General features: G+C 40.4%; 2 protein-coding genes and 1 non-coding gene across 4 annotated transcripts in view; 2 read left to right on the top strand and 1 right to left on the bottom strand.

The window, feature by feature from the left end:
• The first annotated feature begins 4,800 nt into the window (after positions 1-4,800).
• On the top strand, positions 4,801-9,682 carry RPL32 (ribosomal protein L32). Its single transcript, XM_007423258.3, has 4 exons — positions 4,801-4,946; positions 8,133-8,233; positions 8,377-8,558; positions 9,505-9,682. Exons 2-4 carry the CDS (start codon positions 8,138-8,140, stop codon positions 9,632-9,634), a joined length of 408 nt encoding a protein of 135 aa, XP_007423320.1. The 5' UTR covers positions 4,801-4,946; positions 8,133-8,137; the 3' UTR covers positions 9,635-9,682.
• LOC112540083 (small nucleolar RNA SNORA7) lies at positions 7,938-8,074 on the top strand. Its single transcript, XR_003084143.1, has one exon. It is a non-coding gene; the product is annotated as a small nucleolar RNA SNORA7 (small nucleolar RNA).
• A 1,714-nt stretch (positions 9,683-11,396) lies between the features above and the next one.
• The window catches only part of LOC103051252 (cullin-associated NEDD8-dissociated protein 1-like), a 28,221-nt gene continuing 18,905 nt past the window's right edge, over positions 11,397-20,712 (bottom strand). For both annotated transcript variants that reach the window (XM_088134301.1, XM_025163437.2), the window contains exons 10-16: positions 19,539-19,680; positions 16,822-18,327; positions 16,351-16,446; positions 15,764-15,933; positions 15,205-15,369; positions 14,718-14,825; positions 11,397-12,549 (exon numbers count right to left, since the gene is read on the bottom strand). In XM_088134301.1, coding sequence (XP_087990427.1) covers positions 12,322-12,549; positions 14,718-14,825; positions 15,205-15,369; positions 15,764-15,933; positions 16,351-16,446; positions 16,822-18,327; positions 19,539-19,680 — 2,415 coding nt within the window. In that variant the 3' untranslated portion in view covers positions 11,397-12,321. The remainder of the gene's footprint in view (positions 12,550-14,717; positions 14,826-15,204; positions 15,370-15,763; positions 15,934-16,350; positions 16,447-16,821; positions 18,328-19,538; positions 19,681-20,712) is intronic.

The following is a 20,712-nucleotide window of genomic DNA, read 5'->3' on the forward strand; positions in this document are numbered from 1 at the left end:
GAGTTAAGGTTGAAATGCTCTGAGCTTGTTGAATTGCTGCTAAGCTTAGGAGTGAACCCACACAGTTCCCCTAGCAGCTGATGACTTGTCCAGTAGGCTGCTTGGAGCTTCCAGGTGACAACACCTGAATTTGGGGGGGGGGAGTCAGAATAAGGGTGATGCTCACGTTTCTATAAAAAGATACTGTTGTATGTTTGCAAAATCTCCCAATAGGGTGTTTGGAACTAAATATAAATTTATGGGGCAACTATAACATTCAAATCCAGACTATGATAGTATGCTAATTTGAATTGAGGTTATCAGTGAAGGCATAAATGGGCAAAATAGAATCTGGAAAAGAACAGAACCACAAGATATGGCCAATGATATGATTACTGTGGCTTTTTTCCCACAGCAAGAAAAGCAGAGATACCCCTTGAATGAGGGAAGTGCTGCTATAAAGGATTTCAATAAGAGTTACTTAAGCCTACTATTGGACCTTCATAAATTAATTTGCAGGTCAAACCTATGAGTTTTCATGGATTGGTCATTAGCTCAATCCACATTTGCATACTTTTCAAATGGATCCTTGTGTATAGTTGAGATGTATTACAGTTATGAATTCTACATTTTATGCTATTCAAGTTTGGATATACAACTAACATGGGAAATACTATCTTAATTTATTTTATATAGCATGCTGAGCCCTAATTTGCCTAACTGGTTCATTAAATAAACTGCAATTCACTAGGCTTCTACAATATGCTAGGCATAGGCCATACATCATAGTTTAAAAAAACACAATTATTAGATTAATATACCAAGCCAAAATACATTACATTGTTGTGCAATGTGTGAACCCAGATGTCACCAGCTTTTTAGGTATGTGGTTTGTAAATGGTGTCCTCTTTACATTAATTATGGGATAAGAAGCCACACACACACAAAAAAAACTTTCTCCCTCTCTGGAATAAAGCTCAACTTCTGATGGCTGTATGGATACATCCATGTAGTTTTCTTGGCAATACAGAAGTTGTTTGTCTTGTTCCATGAGGTTTTTTCAACTTCCAGTGGAGTTTTCAAACACATCTACAGATCTAAGTGGGGCAAAAAAGTATTTAGTTAGCCACCAATTGTGCAAGTTCTCCCACTTAAAAAGATGAGAGAGGCCTGTAATTTTCATCATAGGTATACCTCAACTATGAGAGACAAAATGAGAAAAAAAATCCAGAAAATCACATTGTCTGATTTTTAAAGAATTTATTTGCAAATCATGGTGGAAAATAAGTATTTGGTCACCTACAAACAAGCAAGATGTCTGGCTCTCACAGACCTGTAACTACTTCTTTAAGAGGCTCCTCTGTCCTCCACTTGTTACCTGTAGTAATGGCACCTGTTTGACCTTGTTATCAGTATAAAAGACACCTGTCCACAACCTCAAACAGTCACACTCCAAACTTCACTATGGCCAAGACCAAAGAGCTGTTGAAGGACACCAGAAACAAAATTGTAGACCTGCACCAGGCTGGGAAGACTGAATCTGTGATAGGCAAGCAGCTTGGTGTGAAGAAATCAACTGTGGGAGCAATAATTAGAAAATGGAAGACATACAAGACCACTGATAATCTCCCTCGATCTGGGGCTCCACGCAAGATCTCACCCTGTGGGGTCAAAATGATCACAAGAATGGTGAGCAAAAATCCCAGAACCACACGGGGGGACCTAGTGAATGACCTGCAGAGAGCTGGGACCAAAGTAACAAAGGCTACCATCAGTAACACACTATGCTGCCTGGGACTCAAATCCTGCAGTGCCAGGCGTGTCCCCCTGCTTAAGCCAGTACATGTCCGGGCCCGTCTGAAGTTTGCAAGAGAGCATTTGGATGATCCAGAAGAGGATTGGGAGAATGTCATATGGTCAGATGAAACCAAAGTAGAACGTTTTGGTCTAAACTCAACTCGTTGTGTTTGGAGGAGAGAGAATGCTGAGTTGCATCCAAAGAACACCATACCTACTGTGAAGCATGGGGGTGGAAACATCATGCTTTGGGGCTGTTTTTCTGCAAAGGGACCAGGATGACTGATCCGTGTAAAGGAAAGAATGAATGGGGCCATGTATCGTGAGATTTTGAGTGAACACCTCCTTCCATCAGCAAGGGCATTGAAGATGAAATGTGGCTGGGTCTTTCAGCATGACAATGATCCCAAACACACCGCCCGGGCAACGAAGGAGTGGCTTTGTAAGAAGCATTTCAAGGTCCTGGAGTGGCCTAGCCAGTCTCCAGATCTCAACCCCATGGAAAACCTTTGGAGGGAGTTGAAAGTCCGTGTTCCCCAGCGACAGCCCCAAAGCATCACTGCTCTAGAGGAGATCTGCATGGAGGAATGGGCCAAAATACCAGCAACAGTGTGTGAAAACCTTGTGAAGACTTACAGAAAACGTTTGACCTCTGTCATTGCCAACAAAGGATATATAACAAAGTATTGAGATGAACTTTTGATATTGACCAAATACTTATTTTCCACCATGATTTGCAAATAAATTCTTTAAAAATCAGACAATGTGATTTTCTGGATTTTTTTCCCCATTTTATCTCTCATAGTTGAGGTATACCTGTGATGAAAATTACAGGCCTCTCTCATCTTTTTAAGTGGGAGAACTTGCACAATTGGTGGCTGACTAAATACTTTTTTGCCCCACTGTATACATGGATCCACAGTATTTAACTACTTTAGTTTTTCCCTCTCTCCATTAGAAATTAGAGATGTCCTTTGAAATTAGCGGGGAGGCAGAACGCAGAATTTTAGCATCCTTTGAATCACATGCTTGACTGCTGGAAATTGCACAGGCAAGCATCATTTTGACCTTTCACTACTAGTAACTTGTAGCTCTTCTATAGATGCCTCAATGATCTCTTACAGTAGGTCCTGTCCACCCACCTCATCTGGTATCTTCTCTTCCATCTTCCCTCAGACCTGTTTGCCATCAACTGTAAAGTCACTAAGTATGTAGACAACTTAGTCTTCTTGATATTTAACCTTAAGCCAACTTAATCTTTTTCACTTTTATAATGAGGTCTCCTAAATCTTCCCTTCTTTCAGCTAAAGATGTGATGCTATTTACATATCTGTGTGTTGATGTCTAGGGCTAGCAGATATCTGAACAGGCAAAGGAAGACATGCATAAATGGAAAGGACAAATGGGGAAGGACAAACTATCTGTTTCTTGACATACACAACAAATATTACGGTGAAAAGCTTCCCAAAAAAAGGTACTTAGGTCTATATGTATATGAAATTACTTTTTCCAGCAACAATAAGACTGTGTTTTCAATTGCAGGAATGTGCTAGCAGGTTAGGAGGCAAACGCCTTCATCAGCCTGTAACTAATTAAGGCCTTGTCAATTTCAGGCAGCAGTGCAAGCTGGCTGGACGGTTCTGATGAACAAGACTTGAGTACCTCACAGTTTGATGGTACCTTATTCTGCAAACAGATTTTATATACTAAACCTGCTTATAGAAGTACAAAGCCCTAAGCAGAAAGGTGATAAGGCATTGCAAAGGTTAGCTTGCTAAAAGTAACCCCAAATATATCATGGACAAGGCAGAAGCAGGCAGCAGAAAGAAACTGTGGTTAGGAAAGCTGTTAGAATGTAGTAAATATAGAATAGCTGAGGCATTAAAATGTTTGTGTAATCTTAAAAATGTTAGATATTGCTGATGATTGCAGAAGAATGTATGGGAAACTGCTAAAACAGCAGTCAGAGATCCCATATAAGGAAAGATCAAGCTGTCATCTCAGGTCTCAGCCATGCTTCATGAACTTCATGAAGTTGAAGTCCACTCATCTTAAAGTTGCTAAGGTTGAGAAACACTGTTCTAGGGGTTCAAAGTAAGAGTCTCACCCGCTTACAAAAGTGCCAGTCCCGTGCAGCCTTTAGCGCCCCTCTTCCATCTGAGACCCTCCCTGCAGAACCCTCCACCAAATATAATTATCTCTTAGTCTTTACATATATGCAGTCAACTTGACTTCCAGGAGAAAACTGAGATAGAAAATCAATCCTCTTCCAACCCTGCCACTCTTCTAATGTATTTACTGTATATGAAATCAGCAAGACAAGTCAGTAATCGAGAAGGCGGCAATAATATTTCCATCCAATCCAGCCTTATTTCATTTTAATAATCATAATGCTTTCAAATAGGCTTGCACGTGATTCGACCGCACACACCGGATCTCGGCTCGCGCTGAGCTAAGGGCTGAATCTGAGCTCTGAGAAGCCGTGAGGGAAAAAGCTACTTGCAAGCAGAAAAGTTTTTTCTATGGTGGAATTCATACTAAGGTCATCCACTCTTTTCCTCCCGCGCCGCAGATATTAACCAGAGATCAGACGGCAGCTGTTTAAAATCAATCAATCAATCAATCATTACATTGAATTAAAATGTAATTTAAACGCAATTAACTTAAAAATCTGTAAAAAGCATTAAGAAATTGCGAGTTACAGGAGCTTGGGTGCGAGGCTTGGTTTCCAGACCGCTGTCCACAGTCCGGCGTCCTCTATTTAATCCTATACGGAGCTCTCAATTGATCCGCTATGGCAGTAGGTGTGGCTCCCTCTAACCTTTCTTATTTCCGTGGGCTACCTTCCTCGTCTACAACTTGCACCTATTGGCGGAAGTGATGTGTGCAGGTCCTCGCTATTGCCAACCGACGTCATATGCTGTTATTGAGTTTAAATAGGAATTCTTTTTAAATAATTATTTATGTTATACTGCACTTCATTTAATGGTCCGTTGCCGAGATTGACTGGATAGGAGGCATAGCTTTCCATTGGCTCTTCATCCACCTCGAAAGGATCACAACCGATCTTCCAGGACTTTCCACGAGCGTCCCATCAACCCTTGCGGCTTCCGGCTTCTCTCTTTCCTTTGGTGACGCCTGGCTGCGTTCTTGTGGCACTTCGCTAGTCGGTAAGTCGGGAATCCGTTGCCATCCTGGCTGGAGGGAAGTTGCAGGAAAGTTTTGCTCCTTTTCGGGGCTGCTCGGAGACTGTCTCCGTTAGTTCCCGCCGCTCTTTTCCGGCACGGGGGTAAAGGGCGGGTTTTCTTACGTTTTGAAGGCGGGTGGTTGCGAGGCTCGGTTTCTCCTGCCAGGCAGCCCTTGCAGAGGGATGTAACTGAAACAGGCAGACAAGCACAGGAGCCTGGATCCTTCCTTGCTCAGAGGCCGGAAAGCGATATTTTGGATCTGCTGTTTCAGAGGCGGCAGAAGAGTGTGAGGTTACACCGGCGGCTGCCTTATGGAGTTGAGGAGGCCCAACTGTTTATATATTTATTATTTTTCTGTTTCGCCCTACTCTAACCAGTGTTTCTCAACCTCAGCAACTTTAAGTTGTATGGATTTCAACTCCCAGAATTCTCCAGCCAGCATGCTAGCTGGGGAATTCTAGGAGTTGAAGTCCACCTCTTAAAATGGCTGAGGTTGAGAAACACTGTTCTGTAGGCGGCCTACAGCAGAAAACAAGGGTTAAAAACACAGAAGAGAGAGCAAATAGTATACATTAAATTGGTGCTAACCAGTAGAGGTAGATCCTAAAAAGACTAACATCCCCCAAATGCTTTCTCCCAGAGCCAGATTTTCATGTCTATAGAAATTCTTTAGGGAGGAACTTCCTCCTTCAGGATTGTACAATTTGGAGGTCTCCTTGGACTTACAGCTCTGCTTGAAAAGGGCCTTTGCACAAATTCACCCTTATCTAGACCAGGAGGCCTTTCAATGGCATATGTGCTGGTGTCCTTATGCATTGATTCTTGCAAGGTGTTCTGCATGGAGCTGCTACTTGAAGAACACTCCAAAGCTACAGCTCGCCCAGAATGCAGTGGCATGGGCAATTAAGGGTGTGCCATGGCATGCCCATATGACACTTCTCCTTTGTGAGCTGTGGTTGTTGGCAGTGGGCTTCTAGGTGCAATTCAAGATGGTGGTTGCTACTTATAAATCCCTTCATGGTGTAGAGCCTGGTTGTCTGAGGGACCATTTGCCTTCCATAGTTTCTGCTCATCTTGTACAATTAGAGTTAGCACACTCCAGGTTCCCTCCATAAAACTGTCATCTGATGGAATCTAGGGAGTGTGCTGCCTTTCTTGCAGCACGTCCCTTCTGGGACAACTATTTTAATATTGTATGCCAACCGCCCAGAGTTGCGTTGGAGCCAGACTGCCTTACAAATTTAATAAATGGTGTGAAATAAATGAAGTTTTGAAAAGACTAATCAGGATAAGGCCTGCTTGGGGCATAATTAGGAATCCATTGAGGTCATCTAGTCAAATCCCTTGCTCAGTACAAGATTCATTGCTGCATTTCTGACAGATGGCCCCGACCTCTGTTTGAAGATCCCAAATGAAGGAAAACTCAACACTTCATGTAGCAGCCTGTTCCACTGTTGACAGTTCATTCAGTCAGGAAATTTCTTCTAAAGTCTAGCCTTGTAGTTTTAACCCACTGATTCTGGTCTTGGCTTCTTGGGCAAGAGAAAAGAAGTAATCTCCCTCTTCTGTGCCTCCTCACTTTAGGCTGGACCTGAAAATCAAATAATCCCATAAGAAGATAATGGGAAACACTTCTGTATTGTTGCCAAAAAAAACCTATATGATGTGTCATGTCCCCAGAAGTTGAACTTGACTGTAATAACTCTGCCTTTCATTTGCCTATGCTGAAGTGAAATACAGTTCACCTAAACATTTGGAATATCATCTGCCTAATCATTTATGCTCTGACTATATTGGGAAGCAGACTCTTAGATATATGAGGTTTCTGGCCTTGTTTTTGGACAAGCGGCAGTTTGTTACTGTGATTTTTGACATTGTCCTAATTAAGGCAACTAATTATGAATTTTCTTACAATTTGGTTTTCCAAAGGAAGCTGCAATAACTTAACATTGTTCAGCTAAAATCTCCAGTAATTAGCAAAGAAGGAACAGGTAACATCATTTGAGATCAACATAAACTGTGCCTATGTTTTATAAGATTTCTTACTGGGCATAAGAGAGGGTTGGCATAATCTAGAGACTATGAGTTTTATTATTATGCAAAATTATGCATCTGCAAACTCGTCCATGCACAGAACTGTTGGTTTCAGGTGGCCTGTGGCCAAAGTGTGCTTCAGCAGTTTTCATCCATGTGCAGAGCAAAATGGATCTCTTTTGGTCCATATGAAGTAATTCAGGGTGGGGAGAATCCAAGGTCATTGGTGGCTAGAAGGAAATTCAAGGGAATGATGAAGGAATGGGGGAATACAGTGGGAAGTTTAGGAGTGGGTGGCCTGTTGGATATGTAACACTGGGAGCTATGGAGAGGAGAGATGGCACAAGGTGCCCTTTCCTTGTCCTCCTTTTCCTATCTGGATTTCATTCCAACCCTTCATTCAGTCAGCTATAAAAGAACGTAGAATTATTTGCTGATCTCCCCAATGTCTGCATATTTAGCATGAGGTGACAATGGACTCCAAGGATATATGTTTTGTGCAATTGAACGCCTCACAATTCCCAAGGGCAAGTCCAGTTGACTTCTACAATCTGGTCTCTCTCTACTGATAATGAAGGGTTGCAGGACCATTGGAAGAACAGTGGCTGGGCACTGGAAAGCAACCACAACCCTACTCATCCATGATGTGATTCATATTTTTAGAATGTTATATGTAGATTGTCTTGGTAATTTAACTTGAAACCTATTCAATACTTACAAATGAAAAATCTCAAAGTATCAGAATTGGGAAAAGTCGATCTGATCTCTGACAAAGTTTCTACTTTCCATTACTGGTGATGAGTCCACTTATAATAGATCACCCTTTGGTTTTGCTATTAGTTACTTTACATAATGGATATTTTGTATCATTTTTAAGAGTTCAGTACACTAAAGAGATATGGGAGAAGAATAGATCAGAAACTCACATTTTAAACCAGTAACCTCCCAGGATCGCATCTGGAGAGTTTTTGTACTCTTCCAGCTTTGGACACGGGAGGGATATAAGTTGCAGAAAATACCCATTCCGTTTCTGGCTATGAAACATGCTAGTGAATGGAAGATGCTCTGCAACAAGCTTATAGTTCATTTATTACCTATTGTCCATAATTCCTTACATATGTTCTTTTTTTGTAGTTACTATGCCAGCTCTTAGGCCTCTCATCAAACCTAATATTGTCAAAAAGAGGACCAAGAAGTTCATTCGTCATCAATCCGATCGCTATGTCAAAATCAAGGTATGTTCTTTTGGTGAATGTAAATCCCTAGTTAGCTTTAAAATATTCTGGTTGGTAGCTTATAATGGGACTTCAACGCTTTAAAATGGCAATCTCTGAAAACGTTTTATTGAAGTTCTTCCATTGCTTTTGAATTCTTATAGCGTAACTGGCGCAAGCCAAGAGGTATTGACAACAGAGTTCGCAGAAGATTTAAAGGCCAAATCTTGATGCCCAACATTGGTTATGGTAGCAATAAGAAGACAAAGCACATGCTGCCATCAGGATTCCGAAAATTTCTTGTCCACAATGTCAAAGAGCTGGAGGTGTTAATGATGAGCAACAAGTAAGTTGGAAAAAGTATTTTGTAATTATTCTTTAGGATCTGCCACGTTGTGTTGCTGTATGGTAAAATTAAGTCATTCTGAAATAAAGATGTAATCAACTAAACCAGACTTTTTGGTTTAAGCATCTTTTCTCGATATCTTCTTTATTATTCTCTTCCTCAGAATGTCTTGTTCTTCCTGCCTAAGATTAGTCCTTTTTCTGCTACTATTGAAAGCTTCACTACATTTACAAAATCCTTTAGTGTTGCTACAAGATAAATGATACCATAAAAGTAGATGGCTGAGAAAAATGGAAAGATTCAGTCTTTGTATCGCCATAGAGTTCATGTACATACAGCGGGCGTGACCTTATGTAAAGAATGGAAAAATACAAATGAGAACTAAAAATCCTGGACTATGACTGCATTTTACTCAGTTTTCTTCTCTAGCTCCCACTGCCATATTCCACATTATCTAGATCAGTAATCCAAGGGGCGGAGGGGGACTTTGTATTTACTCCAAACAGATCCAATCAGGCATAGTATAGGATTGACTCCACGTAGTAAGTTGTGTTGTGGGCATACTGAATCCAGGCAGTTGACCCATTTTGCATACCTAATTCTCCAGGAAAAACTAAGGAGAAAGGCTGAAAAGTAAGCTTCCCCATTACAGAGTTTGCAGCCAAGGCTTGAGTACATTAGCTGCAGTGCCCAAGTCATGCCCGCTGCTGCCTTCCCACCTAAAGGGGGCAGGATAATGATATCATAAAGCTGTACCAGTAGTATGCTCACTTGAGGACATGATTCTCCCAGGGATGAGATTAGTTTATGCTCTGCTCAGGGTAGATGGAATAAGTACTTGTTCACTATCTAGAATTTAATGAAGTCACTTTGAGGAAGATTTCCTTAGAAACAGTTTTAGCATGTTAATAAAGAGCTTGTAACATCCTCTTATGGTTGCTTTTAGGTCATACTGCGCAGAAATTGCTCATAATGTTTCATCCAAGAATCGGAAGATAATTGTGGAGAGAGCAGCACAGCTTGCTATCAAAGTTACCAATCCAAATGCCAGACTGCGCAGTGAAGAAAATGAATAGTTGGTCTTGTACAACTATATTTAATAAAGGATGCATATTGTTGGGAAATTGGCATGGCATGAATTTAATTAGGTGGTGTACCCATGAAATAAATCCTAATTTTTGAAGGAAAGCAGCTGTAGAATTAGTAAAATTGTTAATAAGCAATGCACACACAAATATATGATCATAATTTGTTGTAAATATTGAAAAATAATGCATTGCCAAGCAGAGTTGGAAATCAGTGATTACCAGATGTCAGCATGAATCTGTCAAGAGAAAAATCTTCCCAGGCAAACCACCTCACCTAATTTTTTCATTGAATAAGTCCCAATAGATTGTAGGAATGCTATAGAACATATATTGATTTCCAGAAATCATTTGACAACATCCCATTACACTTGGATTAGCAAATTAGTTCAGTGTGGGATCAATGCAATTACAATTAAATGGATATATAATTGGTTTGAAAGCTCTACTACGAGCAATGGGAGAGTTATTGAGGGAAGCACTATCGGGTTCAGATCTAGGTCCTCTGCTCAACATTTTACTTTATTATTTGGATGAAGATTTGAAGGAAATTTTGATTCAATCTGCAGGTGACACAAACTTGAGTGTAGCTAAAACCCTAGAAGGCAGAAATAAAATTTAATATGTTCTTATACTTTAGAGAACTGACCTGAAAATAACTGCCAGTAAATAAATAAAATGAATATACATGAATGAAAAATTCTGCATTTAGGGAACAGAAATGAAATGTGCATATATAGCATAGGGGATATCTAGCTTGGCAATGGTAGTTGCGAGAATGAACAGAGCCGTGCATTGAGCTCAATTACCTAAATGTCCCCTGCCAATTAAGATTCTATCTTCTCAAAATAGCTTCAGAGTTTTGTTTCATTAACTTTTAAGTGTTGTGCTTAAAATCAGAGATTTTAAAATAATTTGTATAGAGTAGCAAGTTCAAGTTCATATAAAGCATATATGGAGTGTTCTTATACCTGAAGGTATTGTGAATTATGCCACTTGCATTTTGCTATAGCTCGTGTACTTGATGCAATTTCTGCCTTGGAAGCAATTAGGCTTCACTATCATTCTTTGGCTCCTGTATGTTACCATCCTTGCTTTTGTTTACTTAAGCATCTAATGAAAGGGATTAATACTGAGGAAGTTTAGAAGAGGAAACTAAAATCATACAACTTCTTAAAAATTACCCTACAGAAGCAGATAGAAAAATGACACCAGAGTACAGGTAGTCCTTGACTTAACAACCACAATTGGGATTGGAACTTCTGTCGCTAAGCAGTGCAGTCGTTAAGTGGGTTGTGCCTGATTTTACCTTTTTGCCACAGTTGTTAAGCAAATCACTGTGGTCGTTAAGTGAATCCAGCTTCCCCCACTGACTTTACTTGAGGGAAGCCCCTGGGAAGGTAGCAAATGACGATCATGTGACCCTGGGATGCTGCAACCATCATAAATACATGCCAGTTGCCAAGCACCCAAATTTTGAACATGTGACTGCGAGGATGCTGTGATGATTGTAAGTGCAAGGACCAGTCATAAGTCATTTTAAAAAGCACCATCGTAACTTTGGTCGTTAAACGAAGATTAAGGACTACCTGTACAGCTAGTCGGTTAGAGTATTAGTAATCTTAACATTTCCTTGTCTGTATCATAACAATAATCTAGAGTTTTCAAATTGGTTAATTCTCATATGTTATAATTGTCCACATAAAAGTTGGGTAGAAAATATTTTTATCAGTAACCAACCAAATACCATCACTTAGATATTTATGACTTTATTTTCTTTTGATGCATGTAAAGCAAAAGATGACACCCTGTTTTATAAATAGAGCACTTAAGTAATTCACAGATTAAGTGGAATATAACCCCTCAATGAAATGTAGTAATCAGCAATTGCAAGGCAGCAACATGATCTTTGCTGAACAGAAAAATTAAGTAGTAATATACTTGTTGAGAACACTACAGTTGTATTTTCATTTTGATAAATGAATGGTGCCAATTCATTATTACATACTTCATACCAGATGAATGGCTCTTGATAATAACATGCTAACTTTATATACTTTGAAATAATCAATGCTTTGGTATTAGCTCCTCTTTAAAAAACAGTGAATTGTAGCAATAGGGTCCATACAAGAAAAACAACATAGTGGCAGATAAACCACATTAATCAAGCATAAGGCATTCTATCTTGGAAGACAGTTGAGATACTTCTGTAATTTAATATTAATTTCAAACGAGGGAGGCAGGGCAAATCTTATATCACTATGAAAAAATCACTTAATTGTAATATTAGCACACATGAACACCAGTATTTAACTGATGTAATTGCCACACCTTAGCTAATGATTCATTTGGGGGTATGGTATGACAATTTGTCATCATTGCTTTAAGAATTCATCATGGTGTTTTCACTTTAACAATAATAGAGGGTATAGTAAATATATTTGTCAATGCTGTAAAATTAGATTGACTCTTCTTTTGGCATGATTGTGTTTTGGAACTAAGGAATAACTGATAACTGAAAAATAAGGTTGCTGTTACTTTATCATATCTGAAACCTTGCTTGTTTCAATAGAAATAGTTGTCATTTTTAAAATGACACCTGTCTCTAAAATCATTTCTAGCTTCTGCACTGGAAACACAGTGGATTGTAGGAAGCAGACAAAAAAAGTCCAAGAGTTCTAACTCAGGTCCATTAATTCTGTTGTTGATAATGAAGTGGGATCCTTTTGAATGCTTTCAAAGAGGGAAGACATTTCTGGGTTGGCTCTGATTTGGGAAGAAAATTCAGCCATTACAGGACTTTTGTCTACATCTGGGATGGTCAGTAGAGCAGCTACTGCTCTCATTGCTGAACGCTTCAGTTCATCTTGCTTCTCAAATTCCTGTTTCACAGAACCAGCCTTTACCTACCAAAAAGAAAAAGAATTTAAGAATGTGATTAGAATACTGTAATTTACCTCTAAAGACCCTCATGCAAAATTCAAATATTACCAGTCCTAATTAATCATATTGATAACCCTGTATTTGGGGACTTTTTGTGTTGTCAAGAAAAGGAAATGTGACTACATATCTTCCCTAATGTGTAGAACACTTAGGAGATGCTACATCAGTCTAAATACAGTAACCATATTTATTAAACTCTGCACTTAGAAGCTACAAGTACAAAATCAAATTCCTAATTGTTTTGCACCTATTTCTGGAAGTTACTCATAGCAATTTAAGTACCACAGTCTCTTTAGGCTGTCAGTCTTAAATACATAACTGTAGGCAGCTAACAAATTATTTTAACATCCCCCCCCCAAAAAAACCAAAAGAATCCTATAACCAAAGTTAAAATAAACCACTACAAAGGAAAAAATAATATAACAAATTCACAGAACAAGCGTGTGCATATTGGATTCCCCTAACATTCCAACCATAACAACTTTCCAGACATCTAAGAGGGTCGGGCCCCTCCCAAGCTGTTTCATAGAGCAGGTGCTGGGACTGAAAAGTTATGCCTCCTCAGTCCTGCAAGATGACACTGTTTAATAGATGGGACCTTGAGTATGTTCCATTTTATCAGATCTGGTGGAAAAGGTAGAAACCGTCAGAGATTGGTGGTCCCACAAGTAACCAAGCCCCATGCCTTGCAAGACTTTAAAGGTGATGGCCATCATCTTGAATTGCACCCAGAAGCATATTGGAAGCAGTAGTGTCACAAGGGTGAACAATTAAGCACACGAACCTTCAGGTACATTCTGGACCAACTGAAAATTCTGAGTGTTCTTCAAGAACAGCCCCACGTAGAGCACACTGCAGTAATCCAGTTGGGAAGTGATAAAGGCAAGAGTGACAGCAGAGCTCCTGGTCCAGGAACAGGCACAACTAATACACAAGATGAATCTGTACAAAGGCCACCCCTAGCCATGCTGCCACCTACTGTCCGAGTAGGAACTATGATATCAAGAGGACCCCAAGATTGAGCACCAACACTCTCTGAGGGAGTGCAACCCCCTCAAGACTTAAAGATGAAAAATCATTAGATCCAAGGGAGCCAAAAACCCAGTGACCCAGTCTTGTCAGGGTTGGATTGCAACCTGTCCTCCCCCATCCAGGCCCTTACAGCCACCAGGCCCCGGGTGAGAGCCTCAAGAGCATAGCTGGTATAGCTAGGGGTGGAGATGTATAGCTGAGTATCATCACCATATTGATGGATTTTCAGCCAGTGCTGATAAAACTGCTAGGTGAGGTCATTTAAGTAATTGTTAAATAGGAGTGGGGAGAGAGTTAAGCCTTGAAGTATCCCAGATAGGCGAGGTCCAGGGCTGGAGCTGTTCCCTCCATACCCAACACCTGAAATCAGCCTTGGGGGAAGGAGAAACACTGCAAAACAGAGCTTCCCACTCCAAGTCCCCAAAGCTGGTCAAGAAGGATACCATGGTCAATGGTACTGAAAGCTGCTGAGAGACCTGAGAGAGCAAGGATGGATGTACCACCTCATTCTGAGGCCTACAAAGGTCATTCACAATCATGACCCATACTGTCTTGGTACTACAACACAGTTTGATCTGGGGGTGGGGCTAAACTTCTGCATACAAATGCATACAGTAAGAGCTTGCATATCAACAGTGATTTTTAAATAAGTTCCATCAAAGGAAAACTGTTTAATTTTCTCTTAAAAAGTAACAGTCGGGAAAAAAAGAAGAGGGAACATCCACGTAGGTAATCGTTTTAAAGCCAAAACTATATCAGGTGTAGCTTGTTGCCCCGGCATGGTTTCCCTTTTCTGTACACTAGAACGCTTCAATCTGGCTCACCCTTCAGGAGAATAACTGAATCATCAGGGCCAAGAAAATGTTTAAAATATGCTGAACCTCAACTGACCCCAAGCAAACTATTCAACGTCCTGCTGCAGTAGGAGGCAAGCACAAATTTACACCAGTAGTTCCTAAATAACAATGGTTATGCAGTTGTATACACATAAAATAATCATCCCCCATGGCTTAGAACACAAACAATAAGGTACCCCAGAAGAGAAAGAGAAGTAGGACTATCAAGGTATAGATACGTTCAGGCCTTCCCAGGGCATTACCTTAGTCGAACATGTTGCTCGCAGCGGTTCAACGAGCCGTTCTAATCTTTGCAGAACTGCATTAGGGCAGAGTGTTGATAGGCGAGCCAACATAATGAAAGTCAGCATCTTAATAATGAAGAGAGGAAAAAGGTTCACATTAGCAGTATTTTTTTCAAGCGAGACTTTCAGTAATAATTTCCACTAACCCATGATCACTTTCATCGTAACAACTTTCAGCTTTAAAATGGACTGTTTACAACATTGCAACAAAGCTTCCCTCATGTTACAAGAATTGCTCTTCCCCCTAGATTACGCTGCAGGAGAAAATAACACGGAAGTGCATTATTTAGCTCTTACAGGACCCATCCAGTTCAGGCATTCTGTATGTGGAAGAAGAAAAGCCTGACTTGGGTGCATGAGGGTAACTGGTTAATTCAAAACAACCCTACATTCAGTGAAATAATGAAATGAGAAGCTGCAAAGTTAATGAAAAAATAAATGTTACCCTAATATCATAGTGATCTTTCAAGCCATCCTCCACATGATTTAAATATTCATAGATGTCCAGTCGATCAAGGCAGCTTTCCAAAAGTGTGTACATGCATTCAAAAGCAGCTTTCCTCACATCAAGGCCATCATCGACTGTGTGTTTGAATGGCCCCATTTCTACCTAAAAGGGGAAATTCAAAGTCACTGGAAATTCCAAAAAAGGAAAACATTTACATGCCAACTTTATCTGGCCCAGTGTGAAACCATAGAATTGCTTAGTTCATTTCCAGTTAAAGTTCAGCTGAAAGTATTCCAATTTAAGGCTTTAAATTACAGGTTCAGTAATAATTTCCATACACTTGTGGGATTAGTTTACTTTCAGATCTCATGAGAACGGCTTATTGACACACATCTATATTCACACACGTCTATATCTGTGTTGCTTATCATTCCCATTTGATCTGGTCAAGCAGCGCTATCTCTGGGCCTCATTTGTAACAACAGTAGGTTAAGAGTACTGGGGGAACCACCCAATCTCAGTAAGGGGCAATACTGAAACGGAATATGGCCCATACCTCTCGTATGAGTTCTCTTCTAATCTTGGTTTCGTTGTATAGGTGGGGTAGGACTGTACTGAGTTGATCTCGGATGAGGGAAGGTTTGTTGTGAGCAGCAGAATTAAACATAGCTAAAGCAACACGACGAACATTCAAATCAGGATCCTGAAGTGTTTTCAAGAAGTCACCTGCATGAATATAGCATAACAACAGTTTAAAAGGCAGCAACGCTAGCTTTAAATACATTCTGGGATGCACATAATATTTCTCAAAAAGCAGAAGGAAGATAAACATTATCATATGTTCAAATCAAGCAGGAGAGAGCAAATGGATATCCTACTCTGTCATCTTTTCCCTAGAACCTGCATCAACATTCAAGTTGCATTAACATCTGGACTCAGTCATAGATACAGGTATTTTAAAGATAGCAATGTAGAAACAATACAGGTGATTTAAGCATATTTAACAGAAAAGTTCCCTAATTATTTTAGAAAACAACTGTACATTCAGTTCAGTATGGCAGTGCCATGCCAATATGCTTATCGAGAATGGAATCGGTTAAAGATCTGCTTTCCCAGGAATTCTCTACCAAAACACAGAATTACCTATGCATCCTTTAAGAAGGGGATCAATGGGTTGTGGGTGATCCGAGATGGTGAATTTTATTGCAGTAACAACTGTACTCCGAGCATATGGGGAGCCTACAATGAGAAGTGGGAAAGGTGATTTACCTTAAAAAAAAACACAGATCATTTTAACTGCCTTTTCTCCCCTTAAGATCACTTTTCTTCATTTTCTCCAGAACACAGGCAATAGTGAAGAAGCACAAACAACCCCAGCACACATTGTGTGGAAGTTATTGTTATAAGCTCTCTTTTTATGCTGCTTGTCCTTTTGAAGGAACCCATAGCAGAATACAAACAATCTCCCAAAAGCAGCTTGGTAAGGATGGACACTGGAAGGTGAACTACTCTTACAAGATTCCACACACCTACAGCACTGACTCAAGAACAGCCCTCAACTCAGCTGAGCAATTGCCCCAGTCCTGTCCTGTCCTTTCCCTTCCCTTCTCTTACCTGAGAACAGCTGTTTTTTCAGCCTGGGCAGCAACTGAGAAGGGTTTACCACAGTCAGTTTCCCCAAGCATTCGGCAACTACATTGCGGGTTCCTTCCTCTGTGTATTCGCAGTGCTTGAAAAGCAGGGCCCAGATGTCCTCCCCATAAGGTTTCAGGCTCTCTGCTGGGGAGGAGCTAATGACTTCTTTCAGGGAGTGAAGCAGTAAGTACTGACGCTTAGGCTGGCCACCAATCTCCTTCAGCATGAAGGGAAGGTACTCTTTCAAGTTGCCCACACTGATGTTGCCCAAAGCATAGGAGGCTGCTGATTTCACCTCTTCACTGGGCGATGCAAACGCATCCAGGATCACAGCTTTGAGTTCCTTCTGAGCACTCAGATTTGTGGTGCGACCTATTTCTGCGAGTGAGAGGAAAGCCAACATTTTGACAGCAGCGCTCGACTTTGGATTCTTCACATCCTGAATGAACTGGTTTACTATGCCAGGGATTTCTTTTGGACACGCAGAAGAAAGGGCTGCCACACATTTGGCAACAGAGTGAAAAGCCTGCTTATGCAAAGTGGCAGAGACTCCACTAGGGGTTGAGGAGCATATAGGACTGGTTAGCTGCTTCATCAGATCAGCGTAGCTCATGTTGACTGCCTTAATTACAACCAGTGCTTGGAAGAAGTCCACAATGGCATTCAGGGCCCCTCCTTGCATCAAAGGCGAGTAAACAAGCTGGAAAAGCTCCGACAAAACTGTACCACTGATCTTGGACAAGGATGAGGGATAGACCTTAGCTAAGGTAGTAAGGAACACAATGGCCACCTGAGAAACATGCATATCGTTCTCACTAATTAAATCAGGAAGCTCCATTAGAACACATTCAATCATGGCTGGCTTGAGGCTATCGCTATAATTTTTGATCAAGATGTCCAGAGCTGTCAAAGTACTCAGTTTCAAGGCACGCTGATTCTTACGCAAGAAGGAAGCCAAAATGGGGAAGCCTTCTGCTAAAATGGGCCTCAAGTCTATTTTGAGTGGAGAATTTGCAATCAGAGTAAGTGCTTTCACTGTAGTCAATCTAGTTATTTCATTTTTCAGTCTCTCAAGGAAAACCTTCAGGGTTGGCTGGAGATCGCTACTTAAATAATCCCCCAAACTGCAAACAATCTGTCCCATACAAGAGATAGCCCGTTCCTTCACCTCCTGGTCAATGTCAGCTGCTTTCAGCCTCTTCAAAGTTGCAGAAAACAAGTCTGTTACATAAGGTTTGGCATCAAAGGTACAAGGCACATCCAGGGGACGAATTACTTTCACAAGCTGCAGAGTAACTAACAAAGCTTCTGAAGTTATCTTATAAAAAGGATCCCCAATGCAAATTACAACAGGTGGTAGCAGTGCTTTAACATGGGGATGGAACACTTCTCGGGCGTGGTTGCAAAGAACAACGTGAAGGAAAGACAGCGCATCTATCTTCATATTGGAGGAGCTGGATTTATCCGTCAAGGAGAAAACAATACCTGTGCCAAGAAAATATTAGTCAGCTTGCTTTGCAGCTGCACCTCAGACAACCTCAGACAAAGACTTTTAGACAATGGGAGGTTTCCTATCTCCACACCCTGCACATCCCATGTGTCCCTCGGATCTGCTCCAGAGGGTTCCCCAAACTTCTGCAGCATCGGAAGTTGCCAAGAAACTTTTGTAGTCACCTTCTGTTTGGAAAAAATCTAATAAATAAATAAATAAATAAATAAAAGATTAGGGTACCTGCAAGAGGTTACACTGGGGACAGAGATCTATTTCCTCAGTGGTATCTCCTACACTGGTAGACGGATACCACTGGATACAATTCATGGCATCTTCAAATTGATTACTGACTGGTTCAGATTTGCTTTAAGAAGCTTTACAGACCTTTCAAATGGCTGCTAGGGTTCCAAAAGCTCCACTGACTTCAGCAAGTAGTCTATTTGGAAAGGATATTATGAAATAAAACATTTGCATCGAGAGTTTCCTCCTGCATCAAGATAAAACCAGTCTGGCGTAGCTTTTCACTAAACCTTTGCAGTACTTTGCAATTGTTATTTTATATAACATACCTAGGAATGCAGAATTACAAAAAGGAAAGGAAAACTGCAAATAGCCACAAATCATATAGATTTAAAATACTAGTATAATTTTTCTGTCATATTTTGAGAAATTGCAGGTGACAGAATAAATCCCCGTTAGTCACTTTCTCATTCATTTCAAGAGATGAATGGCCCATATCAGACCATAAATTAAGAAGACCAGATGATATTCTGCAGTAAAAGTTATGTGTTCCAGTATTTCCCACAGAAAAAATAGTGTACCTCAGTTAACGGAATTCTGTAGAATACTGGCTTAAAAAGAAAAACAGAAGCAAAATACGATTTCAGAATCCTCCATATCATGATAGGGAGAAGTTAGGCAAAGCAGATGCACAAATTCAATTCAGCTAGACTTTGGCTGCTCACATGGATTTTTTAAAGATAAAAACAAATGATCCAATATCTACAGCCATTGGCCTCAGTTAAACCAATGGCATAACATCCTCTGATGTGTACAGAGGAACAGGACGATGGCCTTGCATAGAAAGAAGAAAATACAAGTAGAAGAGAAGCTGCTTTATTATTTACTGCTTGGGTTCTGGGAATGAAAAGTGTTCCTTGCTGAAAACTGTCCTGTGATTATTTAGCCAACAGACAAGCTTTACCAGGCACTAGTGCAGGTACGTGATCCGCAAGGCAACCAGGGAGGACGTTTGCCAGTTCCGTCAGGAGGGTGAAGCATCCCTGCCTTGATCTGACACTCTTCTCTTTAAGCTGCTTGTGCAAAGCCTTGATAATATTTGGAACCTATGAGGTTAGAAAGAAGTTCATTAGTAATCTGATTCAAAGCCAAAAGAACTCGTAATCCAAGCCTAAATCTCTATTAATTATTTAGTACAAAAAAGAAACACGATCCACTTGGAAAATGCTTTCATTTATAATTATAAGTACACAAAATCATGTGAGATTTTTTTTTAAAAGGAAGAAATAGTTACTATGGAATATTTTTGTCTTTAGGCAAAAAAAAACAACAACTTCAACAGCCTATTATTTTATTTATTTATTTAAATGCATTGGCTGCCCAGTTCCAATGGACTCTGTAATGATTTCTAACAATTAGCATCTGGGCTTTTACTTAAGCGACCATTATTTTTAATGGGCAGACAAGCTACTATGCTCTCCAAAACCCGCACAGTACGGTCAAACCACTGAGCAATTCACCACCCGCTAGCTGGGATTATTTACATAAGCTCACATCCTATCTAGTATTGAATGGCTATTTAGACTTAGTCCAGAACGTATTTCAGCAACCCAGAATATCACTGTAAAAGCCACAACAGACGAGCAACAAAAACAAATCTGGACAGGCAATGCTGCCTACAAACGGCAAGGGCTGCCGGGCTCCTGCTGTCAGCCCCACTAGGTAGACCAGACCATGAAATCAATTCCACAGGAAGGCTAAATTGGGGTTTTTATTGGGGTTATTTTATTGGGGTTATCTATAATAACATAATCTTACAAGTGTGATGGTGCTGTACCTCCTCCCCCTCCTTCTTAAAGTTCAGTAAATTAGGGAGGCGTCTGCCTGAGTCACTTGTTATCTTCTTGTCCTGGACCTAAAATGTTCCGGCCCTTTTTGCCTAGGTAACGGTTCCTGCATATCTCTGTCAAAGTCATCTTCCTGTCAACTCTCCATACCTGCCTTGTCTATTTTTAAGACTGTTTAATTGAGAAAATGGTTGAATAGGAAGGCAGATGGCAAAGCCCAGCCTCTAGCATCCCCTCTATTTCCAGAAATACCTTTACTGCCTGCCCCATATACTTAATGGGTTTTCTTAG

The sequence above is a fragment of the Python bivittatus genome, unplaced genomic scaffold (assembly GCF_059951505.1).
Source record: "Python bivittatus isolate LINGU-HERP-01145 unplaced genomic scaffold, Pbiv_v1 ctg000080_np1212, whole genome shotgun sequence".
Classification (NCBI taxonomy): domain Eukaryota; kingdom Metazoa; phylum Chordata; class Lepidosauria; order Squamata; family Pythonidae; genus Python; species Python bivittatus.

Coding starts and splice junctions, on each gene's coding strand:
- RPL32 (XM_007423258.3), top strand. CDS start 8,138: ATGCCAGCTCTTAGGCCTCTCATCAAACCTAATATTGTCAAAAAGAGG. Junction 8,234..8,376: donor ATCGCTATGTCAAAATCAAG/GTATGTTCTTTT, acceptor GAATTCTTATAG/CGTAACTGGCGCAAGCCAAG. Junction 8,559..9,504: donor GTGTTAATGATGAGCAACAA/GTAAGTTGGAAA, acceptor GGTTGCTTTTAG/GTCATACTGCGCAGAAATTG.